We start from the raw sequence: 22,977 nt of genomic DNA on the forward strand, positions 1-22,977 counted from the left end.
GGCAGTACTGGTGGGTCAATTCCCAGGTCAGAGTCTAGGTGCAGTGCCATTGGCTCCAGACCCGTTGACTTTTCCCTCTACCGAGGAGGGGAGGCCAAAGGAGCCTGGGATGCTCCGGCCACCGAGTGAGATCTCACTCGGGCAGGCATCTGTGGCCATAGTGCCCACTGACACCACTGCCCCTACCACGATGTCCTGTGCCACTGACCGAGTTGGGGGCCGGGCAGCGCAGTTTGTTCTCACTGCGCAGCACGACATGGAGACGGGTGGCTGAGTGCCGATGCTGAGGTCACCGTCGACTGTACGATACTGTAGGACCAGTAAGAGCGACGGTGCCTTCCGCGTGACCGTGACCTCGAGGAAGAAAATCAGTACCCATCTGAGGTGCTGCTTCTGTACTCGCCCCAGCAGCCGGAGCTACGACACGCCGGTGCCGGTAAACCATGAGAGGAGTCCCGCATGCGATGTCTGGTAGAGCAGGAACTTGAGTCGGAGTGTCAACATCGGTAACGTCGGGATCAGCTACAGTAGCTGCGATGCAAGGAAGAGCATTGGCGCCGCTTGTCCAGGTGCCTGTGTCCCTGGTCGCAAGGTGTGGAGGAGCCCCGAGGCTCCTGTGCGGGCGGCAAGCCAGTCAGCCTGAGCGGAGTAGAGGGCTGGCGTGAGCTGCAGGAAGACCGCATCAAGCGAGGCAGCGAGCGGTCCTTGGAGTGGGAACTGTGCCATGTCGGGGAGGTCTGTTGTGTTCCCAGCAGTGGCTTCCCTCCAAATTGGGGCCCACCCCAGGTACCGGGAGGGTTAAGATGTCATGCATGGCTTGTGCAGCCTCCGGTGTTGACAGCATCCTCACCGCAGGGGAGGCACATGTGGACAGAACCGGGCTTCTCCGCTCAACGCAAGTCTGAGGCCTGGGTCCTGAGGGGGATCGTGGGCTGCCCAGCATGGGTCGGGCCTCACCCCTTTCCTTCTCTTGGCACCACTGAGTCTTCCCCTGTTTCTTGGAGGGGGAGTGGTGCCAGCTAGTGGAGGGGACTTCACTCTGCACCAAAGACACGGTGCCGGGTGCCAAGTCCCTTCAGCATGCCGATGCCAGGGCCAACGCTGATTCCATTAGGAGAGCGCGAAGCCTAATGTCCCTCTCCTTCTTAGTCCATGGCTTGAATGATCTACAAATCCTGCAGCGCTCACTTACGTGAGATTCACGCAAGCAGTGGAGACACTGAGTATGTGGGTCCCTTCTTGGCATAGAACTGTGACAAGAATCGCACGACTTGAAGCCTGGGGCACGGGGCATGTCCTGAGCCCAGTCAACTAACTTGAGAAACTATTCAACTATTGGAACAACTGTACTACTAAGGCTAACTAGAGAAGCTGCAGCAAGGCTGGAGCATGAAGTTCCGACTACCTTCACTGGCAGAAAGAAGGAATTGAGGGTGGTGGGACTGTGAAGCTCCCCATAGAGTGCGATACAGAGGCACCACTTCAGGGGTTGCAGCGGTGCTCCCCCAGTATGGGTACTGCTAAGAGAAAAACTTCCGGCACCGGTGCACGTGGCGAGCACGCACACCTACTGTGGAATACACATGAGCAATCACTTAAAGAAGACAGATTTAGGGAGGTGGACTCCACAATTCTGTTGGGTGGGGAGGGGGAGTCATTTCTTGGAAAATATGAGTATCTACATCTAGAGATTACTCAATATCAAACCCTTCACTATGAATACAGCATACCAAGGCTATGTCATAGAGCAGTGGTTTTCAAACTTTATTTCAGGCGACCCAGTTGAAGAAAAAACTGTTGATGCCTGCGATCCAACAGAGCTGGGGATGAGGGGTGTGCGAGGAGCTCAGGGATGGGGAAGGGGGTTGGGGTGTGGGAGGTCAGGGCTCTGGGCTCGTGGTGCAGCTTTGGGGTGGGGCCAGGAATGAGGGGTTTGGAGTGCAGGAAGGGGTTCCAGGTACAGGAAGGGGCTCAGAGATGGAGCAGAAGACTGGTGTGTGGGGTTGGGGCATGGGCTTACCTCAGGTGGCTCCCTGTCAGCAGCGCCTGTCCTGGCACTGTGGACTGTGCTGCACCCCAGAAGTAGCCAGCAGCAGGTCTCTCCTAGGCGGAGGTGCACAAGCAGCTCTGTGAGGTTCTCGCCTGCAGGCCCCTCTTGATCCCCTCCCCACCCCCAGCTCCCATTGGGTGGGTCCCGGCCAATGGGAGTATGGAACTGCTGCTTGGGGCAGGGGCAGCATGCGGAGCCCCACTGCCTCCCCGCCTAGGAGCTGGACCTGCTGCTGGTTGCTTCCAGGATGCAGCGCAGTGTCAGATCAAGTAGGAATCAGTCTGCCTTAGCCGGTCAGCACCGCCGACGGCACTTTTAAAGGCTCCTGATCAGGAGATTGACAGAGAATACTTGACCTTGAAGAGTAAAGGTATATGGGGAGTAAGATTTTCTTTTCTTTTAGCTTGTAACAAAATTTTCAACCTCACAACATCCTGTTTACCTTTTGTAATTCCCCAGGGGGTCACAACCCAGCAGCTGAAAACACTGCTCTAGCATCATTAAAAGGCAATCCAGTCATCCGAAGCTCTATCACAGGATTCAGTTTTGGTTTTGTTCTCTTATATGAAACATAAAGTGCTTCCCACAAGATTCTCTGCCATCTTTGCTCCAGTTCTGTTGCAGAAATCTTCTTTGGTTGGACAAGCCTAAGAAATCTTGCTCTCATGCCAGATGATTCTTTGGTTGAAGAACCATCTACTGAACCATTTGCTGAAACAGGCAGACTGGCCAGTGGCTTCCACCTCTATTCTCTGCAATTTTGTGGCAACATCAGAGGATGTGAAAAAACAGTTCAGGAGGGTGTGCCAACAAATGAAGGTGGTGTTCAGACTGCTTCTTTCCTTTAGTATCAACTTACACTGTTTTCTTCTCTTGCTTTCCCTATAAACTCTTGGAGCTTTTTCAAGGTCAGTGTTGCTTGACTGATGTCGATGTTCCACTCTGTGTACAGCTGAGTGCTCTCACATTCTAGAACTGCCCACCACACCCGTGCAGTGTCATAATCTTTGCAAAGGACACGTTTCCATTTGCAGAAAAGGATTTCTCAGACAGTGAGGCATCCTTTTTGAACAAGCTAGGTCAGAGGCCCAACTCATTTGATTCTGTGTAGTACACTACAATCCCTCATCTTCTGCCTATCCTGGGGCTATCAGAACTTTCTAAACTCTGCTTTCTATGCAACCTCCAATCCCCCACCCCTCCAGTGATCATTCTGGCCATACTGGGTCAGACCAATCGTCCATCTAGTCCAGTATCCCATCTTCCAATGGTGGCCAATACCAGAGCTTCAGGAGGAGCATAGAGAACAGGGCAGTTGAAGTGATCCATCCCTGTCTTCTCCTTCTCTCAGCTTCTGGCAGTCTGAGGTTTAGGATTGCCTCAAGCATGGGATTGCATCCCTGACCATCTTGGCTAATTGATGGCTCTATCTTCCATGAACTTCTCTAATTCTTTTTTTAACCCAATTATACTTTTGGCCATCACAATATCCCATGGCAATGAGTTCCATAGGCTAATTATGCATTTTGTGAAAAAGTACTCTCTCATTAAATTTACTGTTTATTAATTTCATCAGGTGACCCCTGGTTTTTATATTGTGGGAAAGGGTAAATAACACTTCTCCACTCACTTTTTCCATACCATTCATGATTTTTGTCCATCATATCCCTCCATAATCATCTCTATTCTAAGATGAATAGCTCTAATCTTTTTAGTCTTTCTTCATATGGACGATGTTCCACACCCTTGATCATCCTTGTTGCCCTTCTCTAAACCATTTTTTGTTCCACTATATCCTTTTTTGAGATGGAGCTACCAGAATTGAACACAGCATTCAAGGTGTGGGCATACTGTGAATTTATACAGTGGCATTATCACATTTTCTGTCTTATTTGCTATCCCATTCCTAACAGTTCCTAACACTGTTTACCTTTTCAAATGCTGCTGCACATTGAGCTGAAGTTTTCAGAGAACTATCCATGATGATTCCAAGATCTTTTTCTTGAGTGGCAACAGCTAATTTAGAACCTATCATTATATACGTGTAGCTGGGATTATTTTTTCCAAGAAAGTGCCTGTTTCTGCCACACACTGCCAGCATCTCTTCCAGCATGCCCAGCACAAAGCTCCCCTCCTTACCTGGCTTCATAATCATTGCGGATCAGCAGAAGGTGCTGCAGGATGGACAGGAAGAATGGCTCTGCTTTGGAATCCTTTACTGTGTGGAGGAGAATCTGGAAGACCTCACTAAAATCAGTGAAGAAAGGGTTAAGGAAACAAAAGTGTTTCTGGGGAGACATCCTGGTGCTCTACTTACTCTTTCGCTCTATAGAGGAAGGCATTAGCCCTTCAAAGTACTATCCTCAAAACTTTATCAATGCATATTCCCCTCATACAGAAAGCTTAGCATGGAGAAAAGGGAAGAGGACACATTGCAGGAGACTGACCCAAAATGGTACTCTAATTTCTTCTCCCTGAGCCTTTCTAAAGCCAGACCAATATTTGGTAGGTGACATTCTAGTCCCTGATTGAAGTGGTGGTAGAAAAAGGGAGGCTGTTGGTAGCTCATTCATTCCACAACCACAAGACGGCGAGTGTCTAGTTTTGCTGTACCCCTCCCTTATGCACCCCCAAACAATATCCCCAGTCTCCACATTGGGGATGAGGGTAAAGTCACATGTCTCCTCCCCTCCAAGTAACATCTTTCCCATTATGCAATGATCCTTTGGCTCCTTCTGCTTCAAGAGTCCCCTTTTCTTCCTCAGATCAGCCAACCTAATCTCTCTGGAAACTAAACAAATCTAAGTTTTTTTAAAAAGAGGGTGCTGATGGGAAGAACAACGATTAGAAATCCATTTCTTTTTCCCATCATTCATGGGGCGAGACATATGAACAGGACAATTTATTTGGTGTGGGGGTTTTCTGTTTGGTTTTTATAACATTTTCTAGGAGAAAAACAACACAAAGGTGTATGCAGCATCACAGGTGCAAGGACCTGTACAAACTATGCAGCCCACTCACCCCCATGTACAAGGAGGGAGGCCTTAGTCCCTGGGCCACAAGGCATGCTCACTAGAGGGGAAAGTGCAAGCCCACATATATATACACACACAAACTCCTATTTCTGGCAGCCCCCAAGGCACCTTTACCTTGGAGGAGCACAAACAATCCTGTTGCATGTGGCCAGAAACCCCAATTCAACCTGCTGATTAGAAATTCTAGTGCCTCTTTGTGTGTTAACACCACAGCCAGTCCTAATGAAGAAAAATAGCATGTGCCACTTTCCAGGTGACAAAGGTTTTAGCTTCAGTCTCCTGTTTGCAAGGAGGGATCAGTAATCAGCCCTCACCCTGCCAAACAAGGCCTGGACAACCAGCATTTGGCATGACTTCTCCAGCGTAAGTCCTCACTAAAAGAGAGATCAACTCTGGTGGGGGATTTTCCATGACATCTGACCTCCAGTTCCTGAGCTCACATCTTTCTCTCTAGGATGTGGAAAAGTTGTTCAGGCTCCTGACAAAATACTCATCATATCTGCTCCTAAAAACTGCAAGTAAAGCAATGGTAGAGGCGCAGCTACACATGGCAGATGCTATACCTAAGGGATATATATGCCTCTGTATAAAATGGGGACATTCCCTAGTACAAGGCTTGGTATGGTTCTGTCTAAGTTTTCATTACATGCTGGATTGATGAAGGAAAATACTCTACTTTGTTTTTGTAAAGCAGCAGTTGTTCCAGGTGCCCTCCAGTGGCAAAATCCAAAATATATTTGTTTTGGTAAATGTCAATAAACATCAATTTCACTGGATAAGCACAAACTGACAAAAATACTTCCATCAATAACCAAAATTTACAGATAGGCAAAGTAAGAAAAATGCTGCTTGAAAACTTAAGAGTTTGTATATTTTGACATTCAGTGTTGACATTGTGTGTTTTAATGGTTATAAAGCTTCACCTTTTTGAATCTCAACACCTATCATCATCTGACCTTCACATAATTTCCCATAACTGTGAAAATTTAAATAGATAAAAATGAAAAATGCTGAAAAATAAACCAATATTAGCCATCAAAATTATAAAAAATAAAAATCAAGTTCTGCCACACCTGCTTATTTATTGCACACAAACTACAGTGTCTATAAAAAGTCATGTCTGAACAGACATCCGAAACAAAAGTTTCTGGAAGCGTCAGACAAGCTGCATCCTCCAACCTCCCAAATGACCAAGGTCTCGTCTTCCTCTTTTTGCCAATAAACTGCCAAATCCCTAGCAGAGGATCAGCATACCTGCCTATGCTTCGCTCACTCTCGTCTTCAGACTTTGCCTGATGGATCAGTGGCATCCTACGATGTACTGGGCAGCTCTGTCCCAAACAAGCCTTGGAACCCATGTGACCATGATGACAGCAAGCTGAGCTCAGCCCAGACATTACTTGACCAGAAGAAAGACCATCAACCTCAGTCTCTCTCCCTACATGGAGGCAGGAATGGTACAAAGACTGGCACTAAGAAACTTCCTGGGAATACTCCTGCCCCAAACGCAACACCTGCCCAATAAGCAGCAGCAGGATATTCCATTTCAATGCGAATGTCCTCAAGACGGCTCCTGAGGTCTTCAGAATCCTCCTCACCATGTTCTTCAAATACACTCAGCTGCACCTTCAGTTCCTCATTCTCCAGTTTCCGCAGCTCCTGCCAAGGGCATGAGTACATCATAGAGGGGCCATCAGAAGCTATACAGACTCTAGTGGGGTCACTTGAGAGCACACAGTTTTTCAGATGGGAGCTAAACAAGGGCTACGTGAGAGCACAAAGGAATGTAATGAGGGGCCAACATACATTAATGTGCGAACAAGTCAGTTGGAAGCCCCAAGAGAGCACAGGCCAGCATGGAGCCACAGATAAGAGGCCCACTAGTGATGGTAAAAATTCACAGTCACAAGAAGATAGGATCATCATATACTCCAAGAGAGTGCACAGTAACATGGACAGGGCCAGTGCATGTAAACAGCAAAGGGAATGTGATCACCGTCCAACTGACCCTGGGATGCTGAGTAACTAAGAGAGAGGAAGCGCTGACCAAGAACAGGGCTGCAATCCAGCCCACGTCATTCCTGCAGCAAGGGTTTGAACATAGAACAGCCATACTGGGTCAGACCTATGGTTGGTTTAGCCCGGTATCCTGTCTTCTGACAATGGTCAATACCAGGTGCTTCAAAGGAATGCACAGAACAGCAATCAAGTCATCTATCCCCTATTGTCCACTCTCAGCTGACAGTCAGAGGTAAGGGACACCCAGAGCATGGGTGGTGTATCCCTAACCATCTTGGCTACTAGCCATTGATGGACCTCTCCTCCAAGAACCTAATTCTTTTTTGAATCTCATTATAATTTTCGTCTTCACAGCATCCCATGGCAATGAATTCCAGAGACAGAATGTGCATTACTGTGAAGCACTTTTTTTTGTTTGCTTTACACCTGCTGCCTATTAATTTCAGTGGGTGATCCTGGGTTCTTGTGTTATATGAAGGAGTAAATAACATTTCTTTATTCACTTTCTCCACACCATTCATAATTTTATAGACCTCTATCATATTCCCCCGTTAGTCATCTATTTTCCAAGATGAACAGTCTCAGTCTTTTTAATCTTTATTCACATGGAAGCTGTTCTAATATCTCTAATAATTTTTGTGGCCCTTCTCTGTACTTTTTCCAATTCCAATATATCTTTTCTGAGAGGAGGACATCAGAATTGCATGCAGTATTCAAAGAGTGGGTGTACCATGGATTTACATCCTGGCACTATGATTTTACTGTCTTCTTATCTATCCTTTTCCTAATGGCTCCTAACATTCTGTTATCTTATTTTGACTGCCACTGCACATTGAGCAGATGTTTTCAGAGAACTATTCACAATGACTCCAAGATCTCCTTCTTGACTGGTAACCGCTAATTTAGATCCCATCATTTTTTATGTATGACTAGAATTACATTTTCCAATGTATACTACTTTGCATGAATTTCACATGCAAAGTCATCCAGTTTTGTGAGATCTCTTTGTAACTCTACAGTGGACTGAACTATCTTGAGTAATTTTATGTATCAGAGGGGTAGCCGTCTTAGTCTGGATCTGTAAAAAGCAACAAAGAGTCCTGTGGCACCTTACAGACTAACAGATGTATTGGAACACAAGCTTTTGTGGGTGAATACCCACTCATGTGTCAGACAAAGTGGGCATTCACCCACGAAAGCTTATGCTCCAATACATCTGTTAGTCTATAAGGTGCCACAGGACTCTCTGTTGCTTTTTTGAGTAATTTTGTATCATCTACAAACTTTGCCACCTCACTGTTTACCTCTTTTTGCAGATCATTTATGAACATGTTGAACAGTACTAGTCCCAGTACAGATTCTTGGCAGACACAGCTATTTACCTCTCTACATTCTGAAAACTGATCATTTACTCCTACCCTTTGTTGTTTCCTGTCTTTTAACCAGTTACTGATCTATGAAAGGAGCTTCCCTCTGATCCCATGACTGCTTACTTTGCTTAGTAGCCTTCAGCGAGGGACCTTGCAAGAGGCTTTCTGAAAATCCAAGTACACTATATCCACATGGTTGCCCATGCCCACATTTGTTGATCCTCTCAAAGAATTCTAATAGATTGGTGAGGCATTATTTCCCTTTACAAAAGCTGTGTTGACTCTTCCCCAAAAAATAGTGTTTATTTATGTGTCTGATCATTCTGTTTTTCACTATAGTTCAGCCAATTTGCCTGGTAATTAAGTTAGGATTACCGGTCTGTAATTGCCAGGATCGCATCTGGAGCTTTTTTTTAAAAATTGGCATCACATTAGCTTTCCTCCAGTTATCTTGTACAGAGACTGATTTAAGTGATAAATTACATAGCACACTTGGGAGTTCTGCAATTTCATATTTGAGTTCCTTCAGAACTCTTGGGTGAATACCATCCAGTACTGGTGACTTAGTACTGATTAATTTATCAATTTGCTCCAAAACCTCCCCTACTGATACCTCAATGTGGGATAGTTCCTCAGATTTGTCACCTAAAAAGAATTGCTCAGGTATGGAAATCTCCCTCCCATCTTCTGTGGTGAAGAATGATAAAAATAATTCATTTAGCTTCTCCGCAATGGCCTTATCTTCCTTGAGTGTTTCTTTAGCACCTCGATTGCCCAGTGGCTCCACTGATTGTTTGGCAGTTAGTTTTTGAATTTTGCTAGTTGCTCTTCAAATTCTTTTTCAGCCTGCCTAATTATAACTTTTTATACTTGCCAGAGTTTATGCTCCTTTCTACTTTCCTCAGTAGTATTTAACTTACAATTTTTAAAGGATGCCTTTTTGCCTCTAGCCACTTTCTTTTATTGGGAAGAGCAATATTACTTTGTCACTACCAGAGCCTTTTAACAGTATTAGGTACTTTCAATACGAATACAATTGCTGAGATGGTGGCTGTTGCTTCTCTCATCGAGCATGATGGCGCCCCATAGGAGGAGAAGATTGACCCTTACCGTAAGGATGTGCTGCAACCCAGAACGCATCAGTTCACTTCGAATATGAACTCGGAAGTCGAGCTCATCAGCAGGGATGATAAGGGCATTGATCAACTGCATACAGGCTACCTAAAATAGAGAGACAGATAGTTTCTGCATCAGACTGAGCCAGGCCTCTATCCCTTCATCCAACGCATCTAGTCAGGCACTCATAATGCCCAGAACACTGTACCCATCAACCAGGGAAGTGCTACAAATAGGGCGATATCAAATAGATGGCATCTTATACCCTCCCTCTCATATCCTCCTCACTACAAACAGAGAGCAGTCAAACTGCTGGAGTTGACTAATCCTCTCTTGTTCCTCCCCTAGAACAGAAAACAGTACCCACAAATTCTGAGGGTTGAGGTACCTTCAGTGCCACGGAGGTTCCGCCCCTTAAACCATCCAACAAGGGACCGAATCGCTCCACCTCATCCACTTCTGCTCGCTCTGTCAGTGCCCCCAGAACTCGCTCATGCCTGAAACAGTAGGAAGAGGGAATCAGCAGCAGTCTCAATTAGGGGTGGGGTTAGAAGGGAAGAGGTATGCATGCGTGTATCATCGTTGTAAAACAAAGAGACCGGGAGAGAAATGGGGACTCCAGAGAGAGGTAAATGACAGCCAGCTCAAGAGAGATGAGTGGCATAATGTATCCCATAGATACGTACATGTCCTCGGGCTGAGGCAGGATACAGAGAGCAGACAGCAGCTTCACAGCATCTATCATCATGGAAGGGAGTTTGGGGTCAACAGCTCTCACCAGCAGTAAGATTCCCTCCTCTGTTTCCAGCATTGTCTTGATTCCAAACTGAAGGGGAAAGAAAGGATGAGTTAACATATTTGACTCAGCCAGCTCACTAAGGAGCATAGTGCAAACTGTTTATGGCTCAAAGCTGAGACTGCTTTAAGGCTAAAGGGAGGCAACTTCACCACAAACAGTGCAGATGGCAAGACACCTGTCCAATATCTGTCCACACATCCCTTCTATTATTTTAGAGGGGAGACCAAGGAAGGACAAGGGGGTAGGAGTTGGGGTCAAGGCCAGAAAGAAAAGGGTGCTTAGTGGGATCTTGACAGGTGTGCATGGGTGTGCACAGTGAAAGGAGAGTGCCCACAAGAACAGTATCAGAGAGAAAAGAGTCAAAGAAGCTAGAAAGGAGAGCTATAGAGACTTCACAGCGTATGTGAGTGAGAAAGCAAGTGTGAAGAGAACCAAAGGTACAGACAAGTTTAATAGAATTAGTACTAGGTGTCCCAGAGTGCCTGCAAATGAGAAGGTAAAGTAGGACAGCCTGGGGCATGAGTGAGAAAGGTGGAGAAGGGGAGGCTGGACAGACGGCAAAGATGCAGAATACAAGCAAACAGCAAAAGAGACAGGGATATTGGTGTCCTCAGAGTGCCCACAGTTGTGCAGCGGTATAGCAGAGAGAATGACACAGATTGAAGATAGTGCAGTACCAAAGTGCCCCCAAATGACTGCAAAAGAGAGTATGGCAGGATGGAGCGAAAGAACACTGGGGCCCCAGAAGAAGTAGGAGCAGTACAGGAAAGAGGTGGGGGAAGGGGGCAGAATGTGCACAGTCTGAGGAAGGGGATGAGACGTGTGAGTGAAATGTAAGCAAGGGTTTACTGAAGAGTCAGGAGCCTCCATCTCCACTTCCCCTACCACTTTTGGGGACAGCCCCATGCCACCAGTGCAGAGACTACAAGGAAGAGGAGGTGGCAATATATGGATGTATCTAGGGAAAGGACAGGGCTCTCACCTTGTTGTTCATGAAAGCCTTCAGGCATCGGATGATCTCATGTTTGCTCCGGGTATCATAGGAGCTATGAGGAAGGAAAGCCAGCTGATGAATAGTCACATGGAGCATGACACATGGCATCATCCTTCCCCTCAATTAAAGGACAGTAGGCCCAGAACTCTCAGGTGGGGCCAGGAAAGGTCTTAGGTGTCCAGTGCTGCATTAAGACTCCAACCTCACTAAATGCCCGCCTCCCCAGCGCAGGAGCACACACAGAAACGCCCCCTTCCCCCCCCCCACTGAATTCAAAAGACAGGGAAAAGGCTGCTACATCTCCTGGGGAAAAAAAACCACTCTCACCTCCCATTACCCCCACATACACACACACTCTTGGCCCAACTTTAGCCTCTGTCCTTTAGTCCCCAGTCCCCCCCCATGAACACATCCCTATTCATTTTACCCCACTAAATACTTCTTCTGGCAAATCCTGGACACAAACCACTGCCCCACAACTGAACCCCACTGGAGCAATGCCCCCTCCTCACAACACCAACACACTTCAGACCATGCAGTGAAACCTCCCTGCCCCAAGACTTTCTTCTTGTTGCCCCCCACCACCTTCAATTAGCCAAACAACATGTACATGCAGTAATAATCCTGTAGCCTCATAAACCCTTTAGGATTATGAGAGCTTGTAAACGCAACAGGACAGGGTCTTACTTGACTCCATCTGTAGAGAACTCTTCAGCCACGGATCCCAAAGCACTTCATAAAGATGGGTAAAGTACCACCACCCCCATTTAATAGATGGAAAAACAGACAGGGGTGAGGAGTTAGAGAGAGTCAGTGGCAGAGCCAGGAAAAGAATCCAGGTTTCCTGGTTCCCAGACTCCTGCCCTAACCATGAAACTGTGATGGATTTGGAGGTGCTCTGTGATAATTTATGAATACTGTATGTTGGCCTGGTGATTGGGGTGTTTTCTGTATGACTTCATGGATTTAATTCAACAGGAGTGTGTCTGTAAAAACAGGCAGAAAGGAGAAAGACTGGCTGAAGACAGCACACACTTGACAGTTGTTAGGGGACAACGCCAGAAATGTTAGCTTTGATGACTGTTCCTCCATTCACAGCCAACCTATGAAACTGGTTGTGACCAGGATGGGAAAAGGCCTATGAACACAGAAGAACAAGAGCACTTTCCTCTGCAATGCTTTCTTCCTACTACTAAAATGAACACTCCCCTTGGCTTTAAGAAGGCAGCCTGTTCACTAGATATCACTGGTCACAGACTCGCAGAGGGAAGAATTGCAAGTGCTCAAACTTGGTCTAACCTGCAGGATACATAGGATGTTGTTGCCCAAGGCCTGGTCTAAGAGCGGGAGGATTGTGGAAAAAACTCAAAGTCTGATGCCTGAGGGACACACTCAGAGAGACCAGGCAGGGGACAGATGTGCAGTTAATCCTGGAACCATAACAGACATACTTAGGGCGCTTTATAAATAGCTTCCATTCAATTTGTCCCTCACCTGGGTGCCTCGTCCTTCTCATCATGGAGCCTTTTTAATATGTCCAGCAGGCAGTTGAGGCCCTCAGCCCCAAAATTCTGTACCCAGCTGTAAGAAAACAATCATATTAGCAGCACATAGAAGAAGGACTGAACATCACAAGAACCTCAACCACCCCCTGCACTCTCTTTTCTCTGCTCAATCACAACAGGGCTGCCCAGAGGGTGGGGCAAGTGGGACAATTTGCCCCAGGCCTCAGGCTGTGCAGGGGCCCCCATGAGAATATAGTATTCTATACTATTGTAACTTTTTTTTATGACGGGGCCCCCGAAATTGCTTTGTTCCAGGCCCCCTGAATCACAATTCACCATCCCCAGCCCCTGATAAGTAAGCACCTACCCTACTTCTTAGAGCTTCAGCTCCCTGACTGATCTCCTTTGCTCCAACCAGCCCTTTACCTGACAGGGTTATTGTTGAGCGACACTCGCAGAGACTCCAAACAACCGAGCAGTTGGGCATCCCTGAGATTTGATTTCAGCTCCTGGATATAGATCATGGCTGACTTGGAGCTCTCCTTCTGATTCATGCCCTACACACGGAAGAAAGAACAGGCCATCAGGTAAACTAGTTGTGGTTGCAGCACCAGGGCATAGAAATGGGTTTTCAAAATGGTATTTTCATGTTGTATAAGTGGGCACACACACATGCACCCTCCATTTCAAAGAGCTTCAGAGTGAAGCTAGCCTAGCTGAAGAATTAACTGCTAAATTAGTTGTAAAGTTCAGTCATCCTCAAAACTTGGAACCTACCTAATTTAGTTTAGTCAAAGTAAACGTAACAGTTACATTTAATTGGCTTTCTCAATACACACAAATGAACATAGACACACAACTGAATTAGAATGTTGGAGTTATTTAAAAAAAAAAGTTTCAAGATCAGAGGTATTTCATAGTTACATTTCTGACCCCTTTCCCTTGCCCTCCATCCATCAAGCTTACAGGAAATCAGTACAATTCATGTTAGGAGGCTGTAACTATAGTGGAAGAGGTGGCCATCAGTAATTGGTGAGTGAGGTAGATTTGGCTCTCCGGCTCCTATAGGAATGGTGCCCAAGTCAGTTCTGTTTCTGGACTACATACAGATGGATAGAAGGGGAGATGCTGATGTTTGGCACTGCTGATGGATATGTGAAGTGGAGGAGGATCTGTGTTTGGATCAGTGGCCCTTTGCACATCAGTGCATAAGTTTCACTGGAGTATTTCAGAATACATAAGTACTGCCTCCCAAATTCACGCTCTATTTTGGTCAGAGTCATAGGATTTTAAAAATGGTAAATTTTATGATTTCACATATTTAAATTAAAATTTCACAGTGTTGTAACTGTAGGGGTCCTAAACAGTGTTCCCTCTAATTTTTCCCATGCATGTGCAGAATGAATTTTGTTACGTGCACCAATATTGGGGTGATGCATCACCTCCATAATGGTGCACATAACAAAATTCATACACTGGAGGTGAGGCTCAGAGGTTCAGAGTGTGGGAGGGTGAAGACTCCATTGGGGGATGCGGGCTCTGGGGCTGGGGCCAAGGGTTGGAGTGCGGGGTATGTGTGGAGGTGAGGGCTCTGGCTGAGGATGAGGGTTCTGGGGTGGGGCCAGGGAAGAGGGGTTTGGGTTGCAGGCTGCCCTGGGGCTACGGCGCGAGAGACTCCTCTCCTCACTGTGGCAGCTCTGCGGCTGGGGCCATGGGATAGGTGCATCTCCCCTGGCCGAGGCAGGTCCAGGCTGGGGCTGGGTTGGGGCACCTCTTCCCCAGCCATGGCAGGTCTGGGCTGTGGCTGGTAGGGAGAGGCATCTCTCCCCACCACAGCCCTAAGCACCTGCGTGGCACTTAACAGGCTGCTGCGCGGCCGTGCAGCTTAGAGGGAACTTAGATCCCGACCCAAAAAGGAGTGTTTTTGGGGGCGTGGGGTGGGGGGGTTGCAAGGTTATTGTGGAGGAAGGGTTGCGGCACTGCTAACCTTACTTCTGTGCGGCTGCTAATGGTGGTGCTTGCCTTCAGAGGTGAAGGGGCCGGAGTGTATTGGCTGCTGGCCGGAAGCCCAGCTCTGAAAGCAGAGCTGCCATCAGCAACAGCGCAGATATAAGGATGGCCTGGTATGGTATTGCCACCCTTCTGCACTGCTGCCTTCAGAACTGAGCCTTCAGTCAGCAGCCGCCACTCCCTGACCACCCAGCTCTGAAGGCAGCAGCGCAGAAGTAAGGATGGCATGGTATGGTATTGCCACCTTTACTTCTGCAGTGGGGAGCTGTGTTCAGAGCTGGGCACCCAGCCAACAGCCACCACTCTACAGCTGTCCAGCTCTAAGGCAGTGAAGAAGTACGGGTGGCAATATCGTCACCCCCTTAAAATAACCCTGTGACCCCCTGCAACTCCCTTTTGGATAAGGACCCTCAATTTGAGAAACACTGGTCTCTCCCTTGAAATCTAGGAGAAAAACACATAAAAGACCAAATTTCACAGTCCGTGATGCGTTTTTCATGGCTGTGAATTTGGTAGGGCCCTACTCTTAAGAGAAACAGAACTCTGTATCTACAGGGCCCACTCTTCTCTCTCAGTTTAGGTTTTATGCTCTTTTTTGGTTTATTTTTTGAGGCGATAGAAGGGTTATCTGCTATTCCGATTGCCAGGGAAATGCTGCTATTTCACTGTCAGTCTCAGAGGAAACCTGTGCTAGGAGTGTGATCTTAGATTTTGTCCTAAGGGTTGTGCAATTTGGGCTCACATCTACTGCTTCTCGTAAAAGTTCTATAGATCAGTGCCCTTGTGGGAGAATACCTTGCCCAGGCTCCTGAGAGTTTTGCCCTGAACTACATTAGCCATTAGTGCTAGATGATCACAGCTGCTATGCTGAGTCACAGGGAGGCCAGGAGAGGGGAGTCTTGAGGGCCCAGCACTAAGATCTTTGAGATTAGGATCCAATTCCTTGGATCAGAAAGGCAGTCATACACTGGTATGAGGTGCCCTCTGTCTGCCTTGTGGGCTGCTGCAGTTTGAATGAATGGGAGCTTGTATACACCCTATAATGCCATCACTAAATAAAAAGTATTGCTGTAATTGAGCCTGAAGGCCATTCATACATTCTAAGGCCAAAAGTTGCCATCATTTACCCTTGTGAATAAATTGATTATTGTGCCTGGGTTCACATCTGACCAAAAAAGTAGAAGCTTCTGAATCAGCTAAAAAGGAACAGGCATTTCTATTACTAATGCTGTCTGGGTGTCCAGGAGCAGTGGCGATTTGAGCAGGACCCAGAGATGGTTACTCACCTGAGATCAGGGTCAATTAAAAATAAGCCCTAATTTCAGCTTGCGATGTTGTGCAGTCTATACGGTTTTATAAAAATATACACCTCTACCTTGATATAACACTTTCCTCGGGAGCCAAAAAATCTTACCGTGTTATATTGAACTTGCTTTGATCTGCCAGAGCGCGCATAAGGTCAATAGCTCTACTTCAGCACATCTTTGCAGTATGGCAGGGGAGGCTTATATTAGAAACATTAATGAGTAGATTGGGTGCAAGAGGATATCTGAAGACAGGTGAAAGGAGGATTCACATAAGGAATCAGAGTTAAGGTCAAGGTCTTTTCCTCAAAGGTTAGCATTTACAAGAAGAAAGTAAACAGAACCGCTCTCAGCTTGTGATTCTATTCAATCCTTGACGCATAGTGTGTGAATTTCTTTAATTGCCTCAGGTCCAGTATAGGATGCATTCCATAGCAGGACTAGAAAAGCTTTTCCTTGAACTCCTGAGGTACACCTTCTATGGCTCCTAGATGAAGGAATCCACCTTCCTCTCTCAGTTGTTTCATGAGATGGGTTACTGAAGAGGGAGGGGGTGGGAGATTGGCCAAGGACTGGAACTATATAGACTGACCTTTGGTAATAATTTACAATACTTATTGGTCTGAAGTTATTGAGAAGATTGGGAAAGACAGCAACACAAAATAGGGGTGAGAAGAGGAAGCTCTGGTGGCATCAGTGCATGGCTCTTGACATGAACATCAAACCTGCAGTTTGGAAGATAATGTCAAGTAGGTGGTAGGAGAAGAGGGGACGGCTCTCTTGCAGGAAATGTGAGACTCTCTCTTACAGCAGTTAGTAGTTCTGTGTTGTTGAAAAAAAGGAAGTTCCCTGTCAGAACTGGCTCTGCTATTGTGATGGAGTAGGGGCTGTCTGTGTGGGGAATGGGAGAGCAGGGGAGGACTTTAGGAAATGGACGTGATACGGGAGCCTGTAACCTGAGCTAGGTAAGGGAGGGGAAAGGTCAACACCTTTGCCCGGGAAGGAGGACAAAGGAAGGGAGTGGCTGGAGAGAAGCAGTTTTGAGTTTGGGCTTGGGGCTGTGTGGGCAGAATCCAGGGTATCCTAGCTAGGATCCAAGCACCCTAAAAGCCCAAAAGGACTCGATGAAGAGGTCCTGACTGTGCCTGCAAGCTCTGCTGTAACCTATGTTCCTGTTGTCCAATAAACCTTCTGTTTTACTGGCTGGCTAAACGTCACTGTGGGTCCCAGGAAGAGGGGTGCAGGGCCGGACTCCCCCACACTCTGTGACAACTGGTGGTAGCGGTGGGATCTACTGCACCCTGTGGACAGAGCTTCCTGTAGTAAGTGACTGGGGAGCAGTAAAACGAAGGAGTGGTTAACCCCTGGGAGTGTGTGCCCAGTGAGAAGGACTTTGCAGTAACAGGGTCCCCCAGGGGATTGCAGTGAGCAGTCCCGGGGCGGAGGAGTCTGCAGCTTGACCCTGGCAGAGAGGTGGTGACCTCAAGAAGGGTTGGTGCACTAGGGGTCTCCCTGGAAACCGTGGGGAGCGGCGAGCACCCCGGCCTGTGAGCGCCCAGCAGGAAGATGTATGCCAAGCGGCGCAAGTGTGACCTGCTGGAGCTCTGCAAGCAGAGGGGGCTGCGCCCAGGGAGGCTCACCAAGGACCAGCTGATTGCCCAGCTGGAGGAGGGAGACCGCATGAATGAACGGAGCCCTGTCTCTGAGGGAGGCAGCCTGGCAGATGCATCGCAGGCACAAGTGTCTGTCCCCGCTGGGAGTGGTCAGCCGACGGACGAGGGCTTCCCGAGACCCCCCCTTCCTAGGCCTAGGGGAAGGGCGAGGAGGAGCCCAGTGAATACCGAGGGCACCGTGACCCTCCCCCGCCAGCAGGGGATCCTGCCAGCGAAGCTCACCCCCCAGCAGGGGATCCTCCCGGCGACGCTCGGCATCCGTGGAGCGGATGCGGCTGGAATATGAAAGGGAGCTGAAACGGGAGGAGCTCGAGTTAAACAGGCAAGAGCTGGAGGAGAAGGCGAAACAGCGTAAACATGAGGAGAACCAGCGTAAACATGAGGAGAACCGGCACCAGCGTAAACATGAGCGTGAGGAGAAGGAGAAACAGCGTAAACATGAGCTGGACCTGGCCCAGCTGAGGAGCAGTGAGGCCCTGGCTGCGGTGAGTGAGGGGGAGACCCAAGCCTACAAAGAGCTTTGATAAGCACTTGCTGCCCCGGCATAAGGAGGGGGAGGACATAGATACCTTCCTGACGATATTTGAGAATGCTTGCGAGCTGCACAGGGTTGACCCTGCAGACAGGATCGCAGTTCTCACCCCCTTACTGGACTCCACAGCCGTGGAGGTGTACAGCCGACTGAAAGGGGTGGAGGCAGAGGACTATGAACTGTTCAAACAGGCCCTGCTCCGCGAGTTTGGGCTGACTCCTGAGATGTACCTGAAAAAGTTCCGGAGCCAGCGTAAAACCCGTGAGGTCACATACCTACAACTGGTCAACGGGCGCAGGGGTATGCCCGCAAGTGGACAGCTGGGGCCCAAACTAAAGAGGACCTGCTTGACCTATTCATACTAGAGCACCTGTACGAGCAGTGCCCATCCGACTTGAGGCTGTGGTTGATGAACCAGAAGCCAAAAAACCCACAACACGCAGGCCAGCTGGCCGACCAATTTGTGGAGAGTCGGGCAGGGGATGGCAGGGAGGAGTCTCGAAGGAGCAGGCCTGCCTCAACGCAGAGAGAGAGTCATCATGGGACCTCCCAAAGGGGGCCTATGGAGAACCCCCCCAAAAGGGGAACATCCAGCGGCAGGTCCCTCCGACCTGCTCAAGGGGACCCACGAGACATGGGCTGCTATCGCTGTGGCCAACGAGGCCACATACGGGCCCAGTGCCCCAAGCTCAGGGACAGACCAAGCAGACCCAACCCGCAGAGAGTGGACTGGGTAAAAACCCAATCGGAGGAGGGGCTACATTCCCAGGAAAGGGGGGCTGGCAACATACCACCTGTGAAGGAGGGAGGAGGTCCCCAGGTCAGCTCCTCTGGGGGGCTGGATGCTCCAGGCTCCGGGTTTTTGGTTTACCGGGTTGGCGCGGGGCTGCCCCTCCGGAAAAAGTGCATTGTTTCCCTGGAGGTAGATGGGAGGGAGGTCACTGGGTACTGGGACACGAGCGCAGAGGTAACGCTGGCTCTGCCTGAGGTGGTGGCCTCAGATCGGATGGTGCCCAACACCTACCTGACCCTGATGGGTGTGGGCAGGACCCCATTCAAGGTGCCCGTGGCAAAAGTACATCTGAAGTGGGAGGTCAAGGAGGGCCCCAAGGACGTGGGGGTACACTCACATTTGCCCACGGACGTGTTAATGGGAGGGGACCTCGAGGACTGGCCTAGTAACACCCAGAGTGCTCTGGTCGTGACTCGTAGTCAGAGTCGGCAAAGGGCATTGCACCCCGACAACGGGGAAGGTACTCGACCCGAGGTGCAGGACCCTAACCTAGGGGGCGGGGAACGCCCAGGGGCACGGTTCAGAGAGGCTGCGGCCTCAGACCCAGCCAGCAAGAGAGAGCCGGTCCCCATCCCTGTCCCAGCTGCTGAGTTCCAGGCCGAGTTGCAGAAAGATCCATCCTTGCGGAAGCCCAGGGACCGGGCTGACCTTAGTGCGGTAGAGACCATGAGGAGAGGTTGCAAGGAGAGGTTCCTGTGGGAGAAGGGGTTCCTGTACCAAGAATGGGCTCCCCCAGGGGAAGTAGAGTCATGGGGGATCAGGAGGCAGCTGGTGGTTCCCCAGAAGTTTCGCCACAAGCTGCTGTACCTGGCCCATGACATCCCTCTCGTAGGGCACCAGGGAATCCGGCGCACCAGGCAAAGGCTGCTACAGAACTTTTTCTGGCCTGGGGTCTTTACCCAGGTCCGACAGTACCGCCAATCCTGTGACCCGTACCAGAGGGTGGGAAAGGCCCGGGACAATGGGAAAGTGGCTTTGAGGCCTTTACCCATCATAGAAGAACCTTTCCAGAAGGTGGCCATGGACATAGTGGGACCCCTCAGCAAGACGACCCGGTCAGGGAAGAAATACATCCTGGTGGTGGTGGATTTTGTCAATCACTACCCCGAGGCGGTGGCCTTGTCCTCTGTTGAAGCAGACACAGTGGCAAATGCGCTGCTGACAATTTTCAGCCGGGTGGGGTTCTCCAAGGAGGTCTTAACGGACCAGGGGTCCAACTTCATGTCGGCCCTGCTCCGGTCCTTATGGCAGAAATGTGGGGTCCAGCACAACTGGGCCTCAGCGTATCACCCCCAGTCCAATGGGCTGGTGGAAAGGTTCAACGGGACGCTGAAGATGATGCTAAAAACATTTATGAACCAGCACCCGCAGGATTGGGACGAGTACTTACCTCACTTGCTGTTCGCGTACAGGGAGGTACCCCAGGAATCTACCAGGTTTTCACCTTTCGAACTGTTGTATAGAAGGTGGGTAAGGGGGCCCCTAAACCTGATGAGGGACGAATGGGAGGGGAAGGCCGCTCCCAAGGGAGAGTCAGTGGTGGAGTACGTCCTGACCTTCTGGGAAAGACTGGCCGAGCTCATGGGCCTGGCCAGGGAGAATCTGGCCCGAGCCCAGAGGAAGCAGAAGGTCTGGTATGACCGCACGGCACGGGCCCGTGCCTTTGCCACCGGGGATCAGGTGATGGTTCTCATCCCCGTGAGGAGAAACAAACTCCAGGCCGCCTGGGAAGGGCCCTTCAAGGTTATCAAGCAACTGAATGAGGTAAACTGTGTGGTGAAGCTGTCAAACCAGGTGTACCATGTGAACATGATGAAACCATACTATGACAGGGGGAATGTGGTATTGGCCGTGTGTGGACATTGGGAGGGGCAGGGAGATAACCCCTTAGTGGATCTATTCCCTGGAACAAAAGATGGTTCTCCCCTGGAGGCGATTCCCCTCCCTGATCAGCTGACCCTGGCCCAGCACGCTGAGATCAGAGGGGTGCTGCATCTATACCAACAGCTGTTTTCCAACCAGCCTGGACGCACTAATTTGACTGTCCACAGGGTGGAGACCAGGTCACATTCCCCTATAAAATGCTCCCCTTTTCGGGTCACTGGTAAAACTGCCCAGAATCTTGAAAGAGAGGTCAAGGACATGCTGGCTTTGGGGGTGATCCAGCCGTCCAGCCCTTGGACCTCGCCAGTGGTGCTGGTCCCCAAGAAGGATGGGTCAATCCGGTTCTGTGTGGACTATCAAAAGCTCAATGCCATTACCGCATCTAATGCCTATCCCATGCCCAGGCCTGATGAGCTCCTAGACAAGCTGGAAGGTGCTTGGTACCTCACCACTATGGATCTTACAAAGGGCTACTGGCAAGTGCCGCTGGATGCAGATGAAATCGGCCTTTATCACCCCTCTAGGGCTCTATGAGTTTCTGACCCTGCCCTTCGGCCTCAAGGGAGTGCCGGTCACCTTCCAGCACCTGGTGAATCAGCTACTGAGGGGGATGGAGAGTTTTGCCATGGCGTATATTGACGATATCTGCGTCTTCAGCCAAACCTGGAAGGACCACATGTCCCAGGTTAAACAAGTCCTGGACCGACCCCGAAAGGCTGGGTTAACAGTAAAGGCTGAGAAGTGCAAGGTGGGGATGGCTGAAGTATCTTACCTGGGCCATCGGGTGGGGAGCGGCTGCCTAACGCCGGAACCAGCCAAGGTGGAGGTGATCAGAGACTGGCCTGCTCCCCAAACCAAAAAGCAGGTCCAGGCCTTTATTGGGATGGTGGGGTACTATCAAAGGTTCGTGCCCCACTTTAGTGCCATAGCCGGCCCCATCACTAAACTGTGCAAAAAGGGGAAGCCAAACAAGGTGATCTGAACTGAGCAGTGCCAAAAGGCTTTCCGGGCGCTAAAGAAGATTCTGGTTAGTGGCCCAGGTCTGGCAACCCCAGATTTTGACAAACCCTTTATGGTGTTCACCAACGCCTCAGACACGGGACTGGGGGCGGTGTTAATGCAGGAGGATAAAAAGGGGGAGAGACACCCCATCGTGTACCTGAGTAAAAAGCTGCTACCCCGGGAGCAAAACTACGTGGCCACTGAAAAGGAATGCCTGGCCATGGTGTGGGCCCTTAAGAAGCTAGAGCCATATCTCTTTGGGCGACACTTCACCGTGTACACCGACCACTCTCCCCTGACCTGGCTGCACCAGATAAAAGGAGCCAACGCCAAGCTCCTGAGGTGGAGCCTGCTCCTGCAGGACTATGACATGGACGTGGTCCATATGAAGGGAAGTGCCAACCTGATAGCGGACGCGTTGTCCCGGAGAGGGGGCCCTGAACTTCCCCAGGTCACTGGGCAGAGTGACCCCGCTCAGTTCAGTCTCGAAGGGGGGAGAGATGTGATGGAGTAGGGGCTGTCTGTGTAGGGAATGGGAGAGCAGGGGAGGACTTTAGGGATGGACGATACAGGAGCCTGTAACCTGAGCTAGGTAAGGGAGGGGAAAGGTCAACACCTTTGCCCGGGAAGAAGGACAAAGGAAGGCAATGGCTGGAGGGAAGCTGTTTTGAGTTTGGGCTTGGGGCTGTGTGGGTGGAATCCAGGGTATCCTAGCTAGGATCCAAGCACCCTAAAAGCCCAAAAGGACTCGATGAAGGGGTCCTGACTGTGCCTGCAAGCTCTGCTTTAACCTATGTTCCTGTTGTCCAATAAACCTTCTGTTTTACTGGCTGGCTAAAAGTCACTGTGGGTCCCAGGAAGAGGGGTGCAGGGCCAGACTCCCCCCACTTC

The 22,977-nt window shown here is 49.4% G+C and overlaps 1 protein-coding gene across 4 annotated transcripts in view; it reads right to left on the reverse strand.

Annotated features, from left to right (window-relative positions):
- Positions 1–22,977, reverse strand: part of DIAPH1 (diaphanous related formin 1) — a 176,158-nt gene that overhangs the window by 100,655 nt on the left and 52,526 nt on the right. For all 4 annotated transcript variants that reach the window (XM_030571951.1, XM_030571954.1, XM_030571953.1 and 1 more), the window contains 8 exons: positions 13,315–13,445; positions 12,878–12,964; positions 11,372–11,435; positions 10,277–10,416; positions 9,979–10,087; positions 9,585–9,695; positions 6,626–6,744; positions 4,190–4,306 (listed from right to left, as the gene is read on the reverse strand). In XM_030571951.1, coding sequence (XP_030427811.1) covers positions 4,190–4,306; positions 6,626–6,744; positions 9,585–9,695; positions 9,979–10,087; positions 10,277–10,416; positions 11,372–11,435; positions 12,878–12,964; positions 13,315–13,445 — 878 coding nt within the window. The remainder of the gene's footprint in view (positions 1–4,189; positions 4,307–6,625; positions 6,745–9,584; positions 9,696–9,978; positions 10,088–10,276; positions 10,417–11,371; positions 11,436–12,877; positions 12,965–13,314; positions 13,446–22,977) is intronic.

Source organism: Gopherus evgoodei, chromosome 8 (assembly GCF_007399415.2).
Source record: "Gopherus evgoodei ecotype Sinaloan lineage chromosome 8, rGopEvg1_v1.p, whole genome shotgun sequence".
In the NCBI taxonomy this organism is placed as follows: domain Eukaryota; kingdom Metazoa; phylum Chordata; order Testudines; family Testudinidae; genus Gopherus; species Gopherus evgoodei.